This window comes from Xiphophorus hellerii, chromosome 2 (assembly GCF_003331165.1).
Source record: "Xiphophorus hellerii strain 12219 chromosome 2, Xiphophorus_hellerii-4.1, whole genome shotgun sequence".
In the NCBI taxonomy this organism is placed as follows: domain Eukaryota; kingdom Metazoa; phylum Chordata; class Actinopteri; order Cyprinodontiformes; family Poeciliidae; genus Xiphophorus; species Xiphophorus hellerii.
In genome coordinates this window covers 30,873,376-30,892,067 of record NC_045673.1, presented here as the reverse complement: position 1 = coordinate 30,892,067, position 18,692 = coordinate 30,873,376, and the positions used below count along the sequence as shown (strand labels likewise).

Here is an 18,692-nt window from a genome sequence, read left to right as displayed (position 1 = left end):
AAGAAAAATGCAAGAAAAGAAAAAACAAATCCAAATGTATCTAATATAACTGTGTGTATGGTACCTCATTGTTGGCGAGCTGAAACCACGGCTGTTTGCCATATGTGAAGATCTCCCACAGAATAACTCCAAAGCTCCAGACATCGCTCTCTGTGGTGAACTTCCTGTACATGATGCTCTCTGGGGGCATCCAACGAATGGGAAGCATGGTGTGACCTCCAACCTAAACAAGTAGGTTTATGAACATGAGAAATGTAAAGCAAAAATTACATTTTGATTTGAGTTAACTAATATGATGTGTGTTTAAAAAGACCAGTTAAAAAAAAAACAACACTATTTATAGGTTCTTTCATTTTAGGTTATTTGATTAAATATATCAAAGTGACTAAGAGTTGTGGGGAATATTCAAGTGTGTTCTTACCCTGTAGTAATCTGTGCTGTAAATGTCTCTGGACATGCCAAAATCTCCTATTTTCACCAGAAGGCCATTCCCCACCAAACAGTTCCTTGTTGCAAGATCACGATGGACAAAGTGCTGGGATGCCAGGTAGATCATCCCCCCTGCGATCTGACTTGCTATGTGAAGCATCTGGGACAGACCCAGCTCCCCGTTGGTCTGAAGAGGCTGCCCATCTACTAGGATTGTGGCATCTGGTCCATGGGCTCTGAGGGGACAGTTTCACCGTTATATTTCTTTTCATTGTTACTCACGCTTAAGATTTGGTGTTTCTTACAATTTGAAGCATTTTTAGAATGTAATGCAAATCAAAAAGCATCAGATACTATACAAATGATTTATACCAACAACAGAAACTTTTTTATACATTCAAATGCAATAATCAAATAACAAAAATATTTAAATTAATAACAGCAATAATAATGTTTTTAATTAATTTACAATATAATATAAACATAATTACATTAAGATGTATGTAGCTGTACAGCCTCAAAAAGGAGTTTTAGTTTTCCAAATGTTTCACTTTCTTTCAAAGTCAGGAAAAAGCAAATGGTTCTTATAATTTTTAGCATAGTAGCATAAACAACTTCTATAAGCTACAAAATTATGTTCACAAGAATTCTCATTACAGCTCAGAGTTTAGTAGACTGCATCACTGACCTGAGAAACTTGTTGAGATCTCCATGCTTCATGTATTCAAAAACCATGATGAGAGGGTCTCCATCCACACACACTCCATAGAACTTGACTATGTGTTCGTGCTGCAGGTTGGTCAGCAGCTCTGCCTCATGCTGGAAATCCTTCCTAGCTGCAAGTGTGGGGTCCTTTAGAGTCTGGAAACAGCAAGAGATGTAGCATTTCCAAAATATTCAGTGTGTTTTACCACAGTGTTGACTATGAGCAGACTTAGCATTGAAAAATAAATATATGGTCACTGATTAAAACAGAATTCTCTGGCAAGAAAATCAGAAATGCGACAAAAAGCCAAAGGACGCTGTGGAAATAAAAAGATGGACAGAGTTCTTGTTGGCACATCCATGACCCAGAGAACAGACATATTAACCTGGTCAAAGACAAAAAAAAGTCTAATCACAATGCTTTACACATGAAATGTACAAGACCTTAAAAGACAAAAGTAAATTTAAAGTGCACTTAGATAATTTTTTTATCTGAGACATTTTAAATATATAATAATTAATAGTAAAAACATAATTTAATGGAGTTATCTAGTTGTGAACATGGAGTTCACATGTCAATTGTAATCTTGACTAGCTTTGCTAATTGTTCAGAGAGCAAATGTCTGTAGGTTTGTTTCCAAAACACTCCAGACTGTCCTGGTTTCAGAAGGTTAAACTCCCCTGATGCTGCAACACACACACTGGTCTTACCTTTACAGCTACCAGCATTTTATCCTTGGTTGGACTTAAGTTATAACATTCAGCCAGGAAGACCTTTCCAAAGGCACCTTCACCAAGCTCCCTCTTCAAAATGATATCCCGACGCTTAATGTGTTGAACATCTGAGAATGATAGAAAGTAACTGAGTATGCTGCTTATAAAATGGTTTTTGACATATTAAGTGCATGCTTTTAGCTGTATATTTTCATTTGTGCGCTCGCAAAGCATCCATGCATCTCATTTTGAAATGCAATCACTCATCTCTCTAGATGAAATGCTAAACAATATAGAATAACTCACTCCAGGTGTGACCAGTCTGTCTTTTGGTGGTATTTGGTGTATACTGTATACTTGGCATTTGTTGAACACTGACATGTTCAAGCACAACCACTAAATTGTATTTTGAACTTAACTTAAGTGCACATTCATTTAAGAAAAAAATATGTTTGCATCAGATGTTTAAGTGGAATAAAATCAGTGCTTAATATCCAAAGGCTCAGACTCGTAAAACAAAGGGCTGTTTTTTTGAGGCTACTATTTACTTCACTAAATATGTTTTGAAGAGTTTCTTTTTACTCCAAGTTGGATGTTTAATGAGATTAAAACTGTTCTTAATCCACATTGAAAACATTGGCTGCCAAGTCTAAACAGTAAGCATGTTTGCTATAAATGTACATTGCTACAAACAAGATAATGAGCCAGTAACAATTGAGTAAGATAATATCAAACTTCTTAATGAACAGAATGAGAACTGCTTTTATTCTGATAAGCTGGAAGTGTTTTTGCAATGATGCAGCTAGCTTACCAGAAACAGAATAAGATGTAAAGGTACAATAGCTTGCAAAAGTATTCATACTCCTTTAACTTTTTCTTGTTTTGAGGTTAATCTTCCAGCAAGACAACCACCTTCAACATAAAGCCAGGGCTACAGTGGAATGGGTTAAAACTAAACATATTCATGTGTTATAGTGACTCAGTCAAAGTCCAGACATAAACTCATTCGAAAATCTGTGGCTAGACCTGAAAACAAAAGTTCCGACTGTAACTATGGTTTTACACCGTGTTCCAAATTATTATGCAAATTGGATTTAAGTGTCATAAAGATTAAATATTTTGTAGTGCTATTAAATTTATAGATGGTATTGTGTGTCAGGGCTCTTTCAATCACTATAATTAATTTCAGAGAGCTGGTTGATTAGTTTGTCTGATGAGCTCAATTAAAGGAAATCTACTTAAGAAGGATGTTCCACATTATTAAGCAGGCCACAGGTTTCAAGCAATATGGGAAAGAGAAAGGATCTCTGCTGATGAAAATCATCAGATATTGTAGTGCCGTATGACAAGGTATGAAAACATTAGATATGTAACGACAAATGAAGCGTTATCGTACTGTGAAGAGATTTGTGGCTGATTCAGAACAAAGATGGGTTTGTACAGATAAAGGCAGAATGAGGAAGGTTTCTGTTAGATAAATTCATCAGATTAAGAGAGCAGCTGTTAAAATGCCCTTACAAAGCAGCAAACAGTTATTTGAAGCTGCTGGTGCCTCTGGAACCTCAAGGTGGAGGATCCTCCAGAGGCTTGTGGTGCATCAACCTACTATTAGCCTCCCCTAACCAGAGCTCACAAGCAGAAATGGTCACAGTGGGCCCAGCCGTACATGAACATTCATTTTCAAACGCAACCTTGGATGGTCCAGATGGACGCAGTAGAGGATTAGTGGTGGATGGCCACCATGTCCCAACACGGCTGTGACATCAGCAAGGAGGTGGTGGAGTCACTTTTTGGGCCGAAATCATGAGGAGAGAGAGAGACAGAGAGAGAGAGAGAGAGAGAGAGAGAGAGCTGGTCGGCCCCTTCAGAGTCCATGAAGGTGTGAAAATGACCTCAGCAAAGTAGATGGACTTTCTGACTGATCACTTTCTTTCATGGTTCAAAAAGAAGAGCTGTACCTTCAGTAGCAAAATCATCTTCATGCATGACAATGCACCATCTCATGCTGCAAGGAATACCACCGTCTCATTGGCTGCTATGGGCATAAAAGGGGAGAAACTCATGGTGTGGTCACCATCCTCCTCTGACCTCAACCCTATTGAGAACCTTTGGAGTTTCCTCAAGCAGAAGATCAGAGGGTGGAATGTAGTTCATATCAAAACAGCAGCTCTGGGAAGATATTCTGACATCCTGCAAAGAAATTCAAGCAGAAACTCCACAAACTCACAAGTTCAATGGATCAAGAATTGTGCAGGTTATATCAAAGAAGGGGTTCTATGTTAACATGTAACTTGGTCTGTTAAGATGTTTTTGATTGAAATAGCTTTTGATTTTAGTGCATGTGACCACTTAATGCCGCACATTGAAAGAATTACCTTTTGCAGATCTTTATAATCCATAAAATGTTTAGAAAATCTGCTGTGCATAATAATTTGGAACAGTGCATTTTGAGTTTTTTATTTTTGAAAAAAATACTGTTCTCATGGGGAGCTTTGTTCAGTAAAATTTGATTTATACTGTAATAGTTCATGACTTGAAAATTATACTGACCATCATTTGTATTGACCATTTAGGAAAATCTGAGAAAATATCAATTGCACAATAATTTGGAACATGATGACTGGATGACTGCCACAGTCTGTGCTTCAAGCACTGAATGAACATTTTTGCACATGCACAGATTAAGTGTTAATAAGAAAATCACCTGTAACCTGCCTGTGACCCACATAACTCTATATAGTCACATGACACCCAGCGCTCAATCCCTTAACCTTCTTTCAGCTCAAGGATTCTGAAGGACCACGCACACTGACTATCAACTGGGATTCATAGAACCGCAGTGACAGTCATAATTTTCTTTACATTTCATTCCTACTGACCGCCTGCAAGGCATAAGCCTTAGCGGTCATATCCAAGTGTGCAAGTTGCTGCTTTTTTGTATAGCAGGCATTTGTCATATGTCTTTGAGAAAGACACCATGGAATCGATATGTGCCTCAAGAGCACAAACAGGGCATAGAGGTTCAGAGAGGCCTCCCGCGTCAAACAAGGCAAGATGGAGTGGCTGGGTACTGCCTGCCTCCAGTGACATCTTATTTATTGACATTATCTGATGTCAATAAGATAATTATACCTATTAATTTAACATTATCACGTTCTTAACATATTTCCAGGGCTCTACACATGCCCAGCATACTTTGAGAAAGTGGACCCTGGCCTTGCAGGGGCCAAACCAGAGCTGGGGTCAGAAAATTTGGCCCCTCATCTGGGAAAGAAGATCCCTATTGTAGGGCAGACGCTTCGGTAAGCTGGCTCACACATTAGAGAAAAGTCTTCACCGGCCAGAAGGGAACCACTAAGGGAACCCTGGCTGTCAGGAGAGTCAGGGTTCGACTCGCCTGACGAACCCTCAGGAGAGTTGAAAGTGGCTGGGGTCCACTTCCGACCCTACGACTGGGGCTGGCGTTGTCCAAGGAGAACCAAAGGGGACAGTGACCTGTGTCCTTTGAGGCAAAGAGGTCTATGTTCGCTCTGCCAAAGACCCTCCAGATACACTCCACCACCTAAAGCTTTCACTCTCCCTGAAGCGGCTTCCGACAGGACAGAAAATCCTCTGGCATATTCTGTGGCCCTGGGTTGTAAGGCAGGCAACGTATGGAGCTGCCCAGGTCAGATGCCAATGAGTCAAGCACAACAGTTTTCTTGATCTGGTCCAGCCCTGGTGGTTGACGAGAAAAACGACAGGGGTGTTGTCTGACCTCACATGACCAGCACATGCTTGTCTTTCAAGCCCGGAAGAAAACTCAGAAAAGCCAGAAAAACAAGATTGTCTCCTGTGAAGGAGTCAGACTGCTTTTCTCCATGTTCACCTGCAAGCCCAGGCGTCCCACATGACGCCTGGGTTTCATGTGGGACACTAATCGAGTGTCTCGGACCACCTGGTCCTGTGTTGCTGCACAAATGAGCCAGTCTTCCAGATATGGGAGGATCTTCAATCCTTGTGTCTGCAGAGGAGAGAGAGCCGCTGCAATGTATCGGGTGAATATCAACAAGTAGATAGGAGAACAGTGGTAAACACAGACTCTACCAGGTTCACAAAAACCACAACTGTACTCAACACACTTGAAGAACGAAAGGGACTGAGCGCCTTGTGTCATGTGACTATATAGTCTCTTGGGTCACCGGTAGGTTACAGGTGACTTTGTTGTGATTAACACCCGACCTGCGCATGCGCAAGAATGATCTGGCAGTCAGTGGGGATGAAATAGAACTGCAGTTTACAAACGCTCTCCAGCTAATCCGCCTGAACTTGAGCTGTTTTGTAAAGAAGAATGATCAGAAATTTCAGTCACTAGACATGCAAAGCTGGTAGACAAACCCTAAAGACTTGCAGCTGGAGTTGCAGCCAAAGGTGGATTCACAAAGTATTGACTCAGGGAGACTGAATACTTTCACATCCAGCACTTAAAAAAGCACTTGTAAAAAACAAATGTTTTGAATTATGTTTAATTTTCTTTCTACTTCACAATTGCATACCACTTTGTGTTGGTCTTTCACATAAAATTCCAATGAAATATATTTGTCTGGAAAAGTCACTGTAAATTATGTTTATTTTGCCCTTAAGCTAAAGTTATCAGTAAAATGTTGTTACAAACCACCAGCTGGTATGAAGTAGTAGCTTCCTTTCACTCCTGATAACACGAGATAAAGAGTGGCAACAAGACACAAATCCCAGAACAAGTCCAAGTTAAGTCTCCAGTTTTAAGGCACAAATCTGAATCAAGTGCGAAGATTATGTGACAGTATGACCCAAGTCCAAATTTTCAACACTGGCCTCAAGATCAATTTCTTGTTCAAGCTGCATGTGTTCTGATTAAAAATGCTTTGAGAGGCCTTTACTCACAAGTGGTTGGTTTGGTGCCGTTGTGCCCATGTCTGAAGTACTGTGGATTCTCTATAATGGGGATCCTGGACATGCCAATCACCACGGAATCTAACCCAACATCCAGAGCACAGGGGCTTATAATGCCATGATTTACATGATGGAGCGGACTGGCAGAGTTTTCTTCCCCACTCATCACTGCTCCTGGGCCTGGAGAGAGACAGAGAGGAAGGATTTCATTTGGTATTCAAGGCATAATGAGACTATTGAGATATTAGCCCAGCTCTGGTTTCCATGCTTTTTCAGGTCCTGTTTTTACCTGACAGGCAGCAAAACCAAGCATTCTATGAACAGCTGACAATTTCTACAATGAGGCACAAGAAATTTCACATTTTAGAACTTTAAAAGTTCATTAAATCTGTTTGTAGCAATTGAATGTCTAATTTTCATCTTTCTCCCTTTGTCTAATTCAGTTTAAAAAGCAATTCAGCTGGAACAACCAGTTGTCTACAACTCTTAGACTTCACTCCTCAAAAGCATGGGGAGCGCACCCTGCATTAAGGGAAGATGTGCTCATCCAGTTTCCTGCAACTCACTAACCACCACCAAAAAGCTGCAACACACATGCTGCCCAAGAGGCCCTGAGGTCAGTTCCACACCCAGCTTTCTGCTGTGCTCCTTGAGGCAGAGAGGAACCAGCTGTGCCTGCTTATGTAGCAGGAGCTCAGCAGCAACATGAAATGGAGAAACATGCATGCAGTCACCACTGTATGTAACAGCAGACAATAAAAAAAGTATGTTCATACAGTGTAGGTAAATATTGGATTTTAGCTGCTTGACAGAAGACATTTCCAAAGAAATGCTTAAATATTAAAACAACTAAATAAATACTAAATAAAATTCACATTTATTTAGTATTCATTTAATTCAGAATGTTTAATAGTGAAGTTACAATGAAAGCAACATTTTATTAACAGTTCAATACCAATTTTCTATTTTTTCTATTAACACACATTATTGAAGACTTCCTCGTGAAATGGACAATACTCACCTTTAATGATAAATTTGGAACGTCGTCCATACTTGTTGATCAGAACAAAGAGAACCACAAGGATTACACAGGCAAACACTGCCAAACCTACGGCCATGGAGACCTGCGGGAACAATGCCAGTTCTAAATCCACGAGTCAAGTTCATGTGAATTTGAGTCAGGCCCACATAAAGATTCTTGACGTTAATGTGAGCATGAAAAATAATATTGAAAAGCAAAAACAAGCTTTTAAATATAACAGCAATTACTTTTAATCAGTTACATTTATTTGAGTAACTTTTTGGAAAAAACAAAACAAAGAAACTTTTAGGAGTAGTGTTACTTGATTGCACTTTTTGAAAAATACTTCTATGAAGTATCACTACTCTTTTTGAGTAGAATTTCTGGATACTCTAGCCACTTAGCTTCATTGATTGAAGGACAAACATTTTTCAAAACTGCATCAAATACGCACACTAACATCGTTAGTTTGTGGTAAAGTGAGAATTCAGTTATGAACACAAACTTTGCTGTTCTGATGTGAGTGTCCTGGGTCTAAAGTGCAGGGTCTGCACTTCCTTTTAGTCATTTCTCCCAAATCCATTTGTTTTTGCAGCTTTATTAATACAGCAACTTGGCCAAAGTGAGTTGCAACGTATGTGATGACAGGTAGTAGTAAAGAAACTGACACCTAATATCTAAATTTAATTTTTTTTAAAATTGTCTTGATCAATATGTTTTACGATGTCAAAATTTTGAAGTCTTGACTTTTTCCCTAGTGGCGGTTATTTAAAACACATTCAAAGTTTGAGGTAACAACGTTTTACTTCTGTAACTCACCCCAAAAGGATCTTCTAAAGGTTTGTGAGTCTCTGCAGTTGGAGTTCCTGGGAAGAAAGGCAAAGTTTTCTGCTCAGAACGTCTGCAAGAACACTAATAAACCAACAGTGTTAGACCAAGATAGAACTGCATTTATCTTTATACATTCAAATGGAATGAAAAGTACCTCTTTTTTTTTTTACAGAGACCTCAGAGGTTGTTTCTGGAATCTGCTACAGCTCCAAATTTGCCACTGACAAAACTGAGACATTATAACGTTGCCTCTCTTGGATAACATTCAACCACATTTTGATGCCTTTTCTATTTATCCTGTTTAGGTTGATGAGTGAGTCTAAATATTACTTCTTCTTAATATACAGCTAGATGTGATCCATCCACAGATGGCCGATGGCAGCTTCATTTTCAAAAGTAAGCAATGTTATGACAGAGTGGCTCAGGCCTATAAACTGATATGTATAAATGACAAGATTAAGATGTCCTCCCTTAGCAACTTCATTCAACAAACCAGGGACAATGTTGTAATGATGTGTATTTTCCAGCATGACATGGCATTGTGCCACAAGGCAAAAGTGAGAACAAAGTGGCTTAGTAATCAGAACATTAATATTTTGAACCTGTGGCTGGAAATCAATGACATTTTAATCTGCTAAACTGTCAAAATTAAAAGGTCCTGTTCAGTCAGAGGTACATCCTGAGTTTCATATTCAATAGGCCAGAAAGAATAGCAACGGTAATGAAGAGGAAATAAAAGCTGAAAACAGACAAACTGACTGTTCACCTATAGTCAGTTTCATAAACCTGGTACAATTAGATGTTTTGTTTTCATTGAACAAATAACTAGTGTCTGACATAAAATGAGACATGTATTCTTAATCAGAAAGATCAGCAAAAAATGTATAAGGAGAGCCAGTATAGAAAATAATTTATCTGCCATGCCAAAATGATGGCATACAGAACAGTTGGGGAAAAAAACTTACTATGTCGACCACTACACCACTGAAACTATCTGACATGCATAAACATCCCTTAGTTTTGACATGGCTTAGAAATTTGTGCCAAAAACATAATATAGTAGGATTGACATTAGAAGGTACTTACCATAGTCATAATCTGAATCCATTGAAGAAGCAAATAGATAAGACAAATGCAAACTGTAAGGCAGTGCACATACTCTACAAATATTTATATCAAGACAACAACATGAGCTCTAAGACACTTTTCATACCACCCTGATCAGTGAACATACATGCAATTACATGTTATATAGTCTTTAAGGAGGTGAAGATCCCACATTGGTTATTAATTTTAATTTTCTTTTAAAGAGAGACATCGCACTGCTTGTAATGGAAGCTGTAAAGTTGACAGGTGACTAAAGTGAAGTAACTTCCAGAAGTAACAATAAGTATGAGAGTTAAGAGGTCTTCTATAATAAAGGGATCAGATCCCATCAGCTGGATCGACTGGATATTTTGGTGTTTCTGTAGGTCACGTACATGGTAGCAATACAGCATATGCTTTTTCTTAGGTTCATTTTATGAAGTACTACACTTCTAAAGGTTTAGTAGTAATTACCAATTACAATTAAATCAGACATTTCCATTGATGCACACATTCACCCACTGATGATGGCAAGTTACTGGTTTGTAGCCTTATCTGCTTTGGGACACTTTGACAAAGGTGAGGTTGTAGTTTCATGCCATTCTGATCAGCAGCAGGCAAGGTGGATCAGGTGTCTTGCCCAAGGACACAACGACAGAGGCGAGAGAAGTGGGAATTGAACCAGCAGCCCACCGACAGCAAGACAAACTCCTACTGCCGTCACCCCAGTTATCCGCCATTGTGTGCATTCTTTTATAATTCAGTTACGTTGGTAACTGTTACATTTACATAACATTTACATAACAAATTGATGTTACGCACAATCAGGTTAATTTTGTCAATGTTAAAGGAATACAAATATATAAATTGTATTAAGTTTCCTGCCATAATGACAACAGACATAAGCTCTGGATGTTACCAGCTTACCAGGAGGGGGCATTTCGAGGAAGTGTCCATACACTGTCCTGTTGACCTCACCCAGATAGTTGGTTGCTTTCAAAGTGTAGTTGCCATTATTGTAGTGCGTTGGGTTTTTAAAAAGAAGGCAACCCTCCAAGTCGTCATTGTAAATATCCATATCTTGGCGGATGTACTCATTGTGGGAAATCTCCTGAGAGAATAGAATAGAATAGAATAGAATAGAATAGAATAGAATTACTCCAGAGAAGACCACATCCACCATAAAGTCACTGGTGGAGAAAAAACATGCCAGGAGCTCTTATATGATCGGATACATTGAAGTCTGCAAGAAGTACTGTTCAGTTTCTCATGGGGTGAGTGTCAGAACTTTTATTGTTTTTAAAACACTACACTGCATTTTTGATGAAATGTCTTCAAGACTTGCATCGTAATATGATGGATTTGATTAGCCTTGTCTGGTTCACTGCACCCTGCATGTGACCTGTCCTGGAAATATGTACAAAATCACCGATAGCCACATCTGGGCCTGACCTGCCCTGTGATGAGGTGTTATGACTGCACTGAGTGCACTATATGACCGTGACCGGGTGGCCCTTGCCTGACCAGTGGTGCGCGCCACACTGACTAACTGCATCTAGTAGCTATAACACCTAAAATATTATTTACTATCTAATTATTCCAGTAAAGTTCAAGGTTCACAGATGATTCCGTGGTAAAGGCTCACAAGCCAGGCCCTCACAACCTTGTAGAAAAATGGGACAAGAATATCATATAAAATTATATATTTCTTGCTAGGTGAACCAGACAAAGCTCTCAAGACAAATACTGTCATGTTCTGTGTTTTCTGTGTGTTAATTTTGAGTTTTCAGTGTCTCTGTGTCTCCGTGTTGTCCCTGTTCTCCCCTTGATTAGTTCCCAGGTGTTTCTTGTTCCCTGATTACCCCCAGTGTATTTAGTGTCACCTGTGTGTCTGTTCTTTGTCGGGTCCTCGTCGCTTGTCGCCTTGTGTTTGTCAAGTCTGCCTGTGTCACCCGTTGTGAGCATCTGCCCTGCGCTCCCTTGTGCTGCCTGGTCTTTTGGACTTTTATTTTCATTAAAAACTGTCGATTCATCTCGACCTGGGTCTGCTGCGTCTGCCTCACCACACCACTTCATGACAAATACTTTTTTTGACTCGGCAGTGTTTGTCTACACACCTTCTCAGATATTCCTGTTGACAGTCAACTGTGGGGAGTGGAGTTATTGGAATGTAATGTAAATGAACAGCCTTTGTTGAAACATATACTTGTTGTTGAACATATTTCTAGACAGAATCTTTGCTTAGATAAGAAGTTAAACTGGATGAACACAACAGTAGTGTTTTTTTTCCAGATAATTTTTGCCACTTACAGTATCTGAGATGGATGTAAACACAGATATTCCTCTATCCAATAATATTCCACCACACAGTGTACATCCTTAGTAAGATCATTCCAGTGCTCTAATAGATAGATAACTCTTTTACAATAAAATCTGTCATACCTTATCTTCATGAAACCATCTTAAGCTTGGATGAGGTGAACCCCGAACAGTAAATTCTATACATGTGTCATGGCGGCGTTCTGGCTCCTTAAGCTTCTCAATGGACGGAGGAACTGAAGAGACACAGGAAAAGAAGATCAGTGTTGAATTTAATTCACACAAAGCTTTTGAAGTCATTTACACTCCTAATAAAACATTCACTTTCTTTCATTTCTTAATTTATTTATGAATGTAAAGAATTATTTGAACAGGGATCATACACTGGACACAACAGTTCTTGCTACTGATTTGAAAGGTTCCTGTTCTGGTCACTGTTTTGGGCAGTGTGTCCTGAAAACCCCGTCAACCCCAGTAAAAAACACATGCTTCCGATCTTTAAAACTCCACACAATGAGAGCTTGCTTAATGAGGCAAGAAACCATTAAACAAGATTTTCAGTTGAACCACTGGAAAGCTCAACTTTTTTGACATCCAATCACTCAAGATAATTCAAAATGAATTATGGTTCTTCCCAAATGTTTTTCACTGCAAACTTTTCACTGATATAAATCCAAGCTGTTGAGGCAAATGCCTTCATTCATTTTCAGGAATAGGCTACAGAAATACAGTAATTTCTAGAATCTTTGAATTTGCTCATAATAAATTCTATACAGTAATATGACTTGGAACTTCTTCTGGTCAAAATATGACATACTAATTCAAACGTGAGTTTTGAATGCAAACTAATAAATAGATTATACAAAAATCATGCTTTTATCAGTCTATCCCAAGTGGCAATTTGAACTTCCAATTCCACTTACTCATAGCAGTTGCATAGTATGTCCCCAGTCAACTCTGATACATATTGACTTATTCACATAACTCTGAACAGTGTTGGATCTTCAATGTGATCTCTGTGTCTGTCTTATAGGGTCAACTTACAGTGAACGATTAGGTGAACAGAAGCATTAGCGGAGCCTACGATGTTGTTGGCAGTGCAATTTAGCCAGAAATTGTTGTCCTCCCTTTTCACATTGGCCAGTGTTATGGTGATGGAGTGAATACTGTTGTTATATACTTTATCCTGAAGGGACAGCAGAAAACAAGAACACCAGCAGGTTGATAAAAGCAACAAACCTCTGAAACAGTCAGGATTCACAGCATGCTCACATTCATGCAGCACTGACTGAATCAAAGCTACATCTATAAAATTATATTGGGTAAATGTTATCAAAGTGCACACGTTCTGAGAGGTTCAATGACTGATGTTCCGGTAGGAGTTTGGTGTATCAGACGTTTTACTGAAAACAGGTCGAAAAGTCAAAGTGAGTTGTATGCTTTTCCTGTTTAATTTCATCCTGGATGGTGGTAATCATATAATATCAAATATTTCAAATCACATATCATATTTCGATACTTTGAACAATATTGACTTTTGCAGAAATGCACTCTGTTTGAATTGATGAGAAAAACAAAGTAACCCAAAATTTAAGGTCAGTAACGGTTAGAGAGATTATGAGCCAAAATGTATAGGCAGAAGTACACACTTAAGCTCTTTAACATAAATAACGGTACTTACATTTTACAAAGAAAATAAAAAAACCTCAACAGTTTTAATATTAAAACATTTTTTATTTTATAAGTTAATCAAACCTGTTTTGTACATTTTGTCACATTCACACCTGCGCCATCTGTACCCCTAATAATACTAGTAATAAACCACGTGGCAAGTGTTTCTGAAATGGGCGACATGGGTAATTTCCCAAGGTGGCATCTTTTGGGGGGTGGCATTTCATTACTGTTTTAATTACTTTAAACAGAAATGAAATGTCTAATGCAGAGCTGGACATTCAAACCTCCTGTCTTTTTTAGTGTTGATGTGTAAATCTTTGGATCTAATCCAACAAAACACAAAATATCTATTTACATGTTATTTTGTGTAATAGATGGGCAAACATTCCAACTTTTTTCACTTTGCCATTAGGGAATGTTGTGTGTGTAGAATATTGTGTTTAGAATAAAAATGAATGTATTCCATTTTGAAATAAGAAATTGTGGAAAAAAAATGCATCCCAGTGAATACTCTCAAGAGAAAATGATACAGTGTAAGGAATTACAAGACAAGAGCTTTTTATAAAAGGGAAAAAGACTGAAGAGAAAGCATAAGCAGGGCCTGAAGAAAGATAGTCAGCAACAGTTTTTTTAAATTGATATATTATGTTATTGGCCAGATCTTGGAGCAGGCAGGAGCCGTTCTTGGTCAGAATGTGTCTTTTTTTTAACCACATTTCTCAGAATGCACCAGAAAACAAGTTACAGGCATGTCATCATCATCTCTGTCTTTTGTCTTTGAAACCAGCATGTATATAGCTGTATGTATCTTAGACAGGGAGCGGAATAATGAAGGTCACATGTAGTGACCATGCAGGATCTACATAAAACCTATGAGAAACAAAGATTTATGTACCAAATAAGTTTTATTTATTACCAAATTTATTAGAGCCCCTTATAAAACACATCACTGTCTGTTGTACTCTCAGGTTAATTGGCCTTCATTGCAGCCTCGTCATAACATCCACTGTTCATTTATAAAACCTTGCTGGGTCTTCCACCTTGTTTAGTCCAGTTACTAAAATCCTCTAAATACAATACTCACTCCTAATGTATTAAACTGAAAATGCCTAAAGCCAAATATTCTTCAGGCCTCATGTCTTTCTGTGTTGCTGCTGCAAATAATTGGAATTTTCATCAAAATAACATCTCAACCCTTTGATTTCATTTCTTGCTTTTAAACACAGACTAAAGGACCATTTTAAGAAGTCATGTAATTGTTTTGCAGAGCGAACACTTTGCTCAATGTATGTAAATGTTATCCTTTCCTTTTTACATGTTTTAACACGTTCATTAAGAAATTGTCCTTAATGTCTTACCTGGTATAATTATGTATTAACTAACTACTTTTCTATTGTATCAAATGTTTATTTTATGCAATAAAATACTAATCAGTTAATTAAATTTATACAGTGTGATTTTTGATTTTCTGTATTTGTTTTTGACTCTGTCTCACAGTTGATGTATTTCTATGATGGAAGTCACAGATCTCTCAATCCTTTGCAAGTGGGGAAACTAGAAAAATCAGCGGTATATGAAATAATTTCCCCCTATGTAATGAATGCATTCTCTGCTGGTTTCATACTGCATACCTGTTGTGTGGTGATGGAGTGTAAGCCATTAACAGCCCAGTCCACCTCAGGTATTGGCAGTGCAGAGCCATTGCAGATCACTGTTACTTCATCACCTTCCACAACTGTCAGGTTGCTGTCACTGACGCTGACCACTGGCAGGTCTGGAACAGAAAAGCAGAGGTTGAGTTCACAAATGATGAAACACCTGATCCGGATTAAACTGGGATTTCTTGCTCAAGTGCACAAAGAAAAACTTACCTTCACATTTTTAAGTCTTTTCAAAACTACAATCATGGACATTGAAATTCATAATAATTGTGTATTTCAGTCATTTATTTGAAACTCTCTATTTCTTAAGTGGAATTATTAAACAGCATACAAGTTTATAAGTAAGAAACTACACTATCTACATGTAAATGTGACTGGCTACAACAAAACTAAATGTGTTTTATGTCAGAAAGTCTGGATTCTGAGCTTTCCTGTGATGTCAAAGATGCAGAAATTAAAAAAGAAGCTGTTCTTTGTGTACATTAATAACGTGTTAGGGCTATGTGTAATTTAGAAGCTTAATAAAAAAAAACAGATTTGAGTTGCGGTAAAACGAGAGTAAATCAGAGTAAAAATCATGATCATAATTTTACTGACACAATTATGTCTTCTTGTCAGTTTATCAATCTGCTCTAACATAACATCACTAATCATTTTAGATCATATGTTTTTTAAGCTAACATAGCTTTTAGCTTAGAAGAAGAGGTTTTTCACATCACTGGAAAGTTTTTCCCAGTAATGTGAGTCATCCGAGTAACAAAAACGGAATTTTTCTTATTTATCCAACAAAAAGCTAAATATTTATTTCATCCACAAATTAAAATAGTTGTGTATTCTTTAAAGAAAAGGACATCTCGAAACATTTATATATCCTAAACCATTATGTTTACCAACAAAGAACTACATTTATTTACAATCAAGATGAATGGAAAAGTTAGAATTTCTGACATTGTTATTTAAATTTTACTCTATTTGATTTGAGACTTTTCTCACCACAGTTGGTGACATTCATGTCCAGCAGCAGGATGTGTGTGTGTCCAGTGGAGCAGGTTAGCTGCTGGCTGCTCAGGTCCGCCTCTCCTCTCTGCTGCCACAGCTGTAGCCAGCGGATCTCACACCCGCAGGAAAACACCACTCCCTCCAGATGCCTGCAGATACAGCAGTCACTGCAAATCAGTACAAAGCTAAACATATTCCCAAACAAAATAAGAAGCCTGCAAATGATTTTCAGTCAGTTTTGTAATAGGGCACTCACTGAAGATGGCAAGAAGGTTACAGTAAAGAAAGACTTTATCGAGCTATCTTAAAACGTAGAAAATGGACAGGTGCACATTAAATTTGAAGGGACTTAATGTGGGTTTCTAAATTCAGCCATAAATGGAAGAACTGCCTCTGAAATATTTTTGTCAAGGATGAATCAGCTGTCTGTCTGAAGTAAAAAGGGAAAAGATTTTATCTGACTAAGTATTTGTATGGAAAGTAATATGCATATTACTTTCTATGCATAAAACTCATTTAAAACATATTTGCTTTTATTTGTGTTGATCTACTAGGGGAAGTTTAATGCTGGTATTGTTGATACCATATTCTTAGGGTGATGCTCAGTGTTATCTTTGTGTCAAATACATATTTTGGAAATGTGAGCCCAAAATGCTAGCTTGGTTTCATCCTGAACGTGACTGAATAAATATCTTTTGTGTTTGGATCAGGGCCTGACATTAGTTATAGCATATAAGGCAGGAGGATTGAATCAGAGTAAAGGAGAAGCTATTATCATGTAGATACACCTAGAGGTGTACTAACAGCAGGTCAGTGAAAAAAACAAATCCAGGGCTGACTTACAGTGCTGTGAGCTGCAGATGTTCAAAGACATGCCAGGACAGTGTCTTCAACATGGGGTTCATAGACAGGTTTCTAAGGGAGAAAGCGACAAAAAGGCAGAGACTGGAAAGGTGTACATGGCAGAAATTTAAAAATTAACGTTTAGAGAACAAGTAGAGAAAAATATCATAAATAAAAACAGAATATTGCTTTGATCTTTGTTGGGTGGTCAAAATTATTTCAATTGAATTGGTCAGTAATTTCCTGTTTACTAATCAGGGTACGTCTGAAGGCAAATGGTTGGCTTGAATGTTATTTAATGGTTTCACAGAAAGGGGGCAGAATTTTTAGATGTTAGTCACTTTTTTTCCACTTTACAGTAAAGTAGTATGTTGTGTTGGTCTGGCTCATAAGTTTGTGGAGGAAATTTTGCAAATGTGGACAAGTTTGAGGAAATGAAACACATTTGCGAAGCTCATAAATACTGAAGCGTCACTGAAACAAAAGCATTCGTTTAAGTGAAGCAAAAGCATTGTGTTGCTCCAAAGTTCAGAAGGCACAGCAGAACTTTGTGGACTCACATGAAGCGCAAGTTGAGGTTCTTGGAGAAAACCCGAGGATGGAGTGTGTGCAGGCTGCTTCGGGTGATAGTTCTGTTCAACACACATTTGAAAAAAGGGAGAAGACAGATCACGCACGTGTTAATACAATAAATACTCTGAAGGGTTTATCTCAGGCTTGATTGGATTCAGTTAGCATGTTAAATGTTAGAAATCATGACGTAATGTTAAAAACCTAAACTATCATGACTCCTTTTTAAAGGCTCCCTGGAGAACGCCTCTTCTGTCTAAACAGAAATACCAGCACAGGTTCAGCTTTCGGAGGTTCATTTGAATGAACCTCAAGACTTCTTTAACAGGAGCAGATGGCCAAGTTACTTCAGCTCAATTCAAATTCATTTTCAAAAATGCTTTTCTAATCCCAAAGAGAAATTAAATGTTGATGTAATTCATTAATTTAGATTATTCAATGAGTTATTGAAGATGGCGATGGCTGTTGGCAGGAAAAATTTCTTAACATCACGTTTGGTAAATTTGGCAGACAGGATGGAATGTAACCATGAGAGGAGGCTAATTTCCTTCATTAGAGATATAAGATTTACATTAATAATCAATACTTTTGACTTGGTCCTGAAAGGTTATCTTTAGTTTGTTCTGAAAGGTAAAACCCTCCTACTGAAAGAGGCTTCCATGGCTGTAATTTACCAGTTATGCAGAAAATCTCAACAATTGTTAAACTTTATAATTTCTTAAAAGTAGCTAGTTGTCACATAGTTTAACATTTAATGAAAATATTCTAGATAAAGACAATATTGGAAGTTTTTTATTTATTTATTTTTTGGAGGGGAGGTTTTATTTCTAGTCATCAAGCTCACTTTCAGTAAAATGCATTGCAACTGCTGGCCATGAACCAGATGAATGGAGGCAAAGAAAAATTAGAAAAATGTTATGGCCAACTGG

The 18,692-nt window shown here is 37.9% G+C and overlaps 1 protein-coding gene across 2 annotated transcripts in view; it reads right to left on the bottom strand.

The window, feature by feature from the left end:
• Positions 1–18,692, bottom strand: part of LOC116729603 (NT-3 growth factor receptor-like) — a 28,968-nt gene that overhangs the window by 2,543 nt on the left and 7,733 nt on the right. For both annotated transcript variants that reach the window (XM_032578264.1, XM_032578274.1), the window contains exons 3-17: positions 17,754–17,825; positions 17,194–17,265; positions 16,345–16,499; positions 15,322–15,464; positions 13,061–13,202; positions 12,140–12,252; positions 10,625–10,808; positions 9,698–9,709; positions 8,600–8,646; positions 7,781–7,883; positions 6,751–6,939; positions 1,846–1,976; positions 1,118–1,290; positions 422–665; positions 65–223 (exon numbers count right to left, since the gene is read on the bottom strand). In XM_032578264.1, coding sequence (XP_032434155.1) covers positions 65–223; positions 422–665; positions 1,118–1,290; positions 1,846–1,976; positions 6,751–6,939; positions 7,781–7,883; positions 8,600–8,646; positions 9,698–9,709; positions 10,625–10,808; positions 12,140–12,252; positions 13,061–13,202; positions 15,322–15,464; positions 16,345–16,499; positions 17,194–17,265; positions 17,754–17,825 — 1,939 coding nt within the window. The remainder of the gene's footprint in view (positions 1–64; positions 224–421; positions 666–1,117; positions 1,291–1,845; positions 1,977–6,750; positions 6,940–7,780; positions 7,884–8,599; positions 8,647–9,697; positions 9,710–10,624; positions 10,809–12,139; positions 12,253–13,060; positions 13,203–15,321; positions 15,465–16,344; positions 16,500–17,193; positions 17,266–17,753; positions 17,826–18,692) is intronic.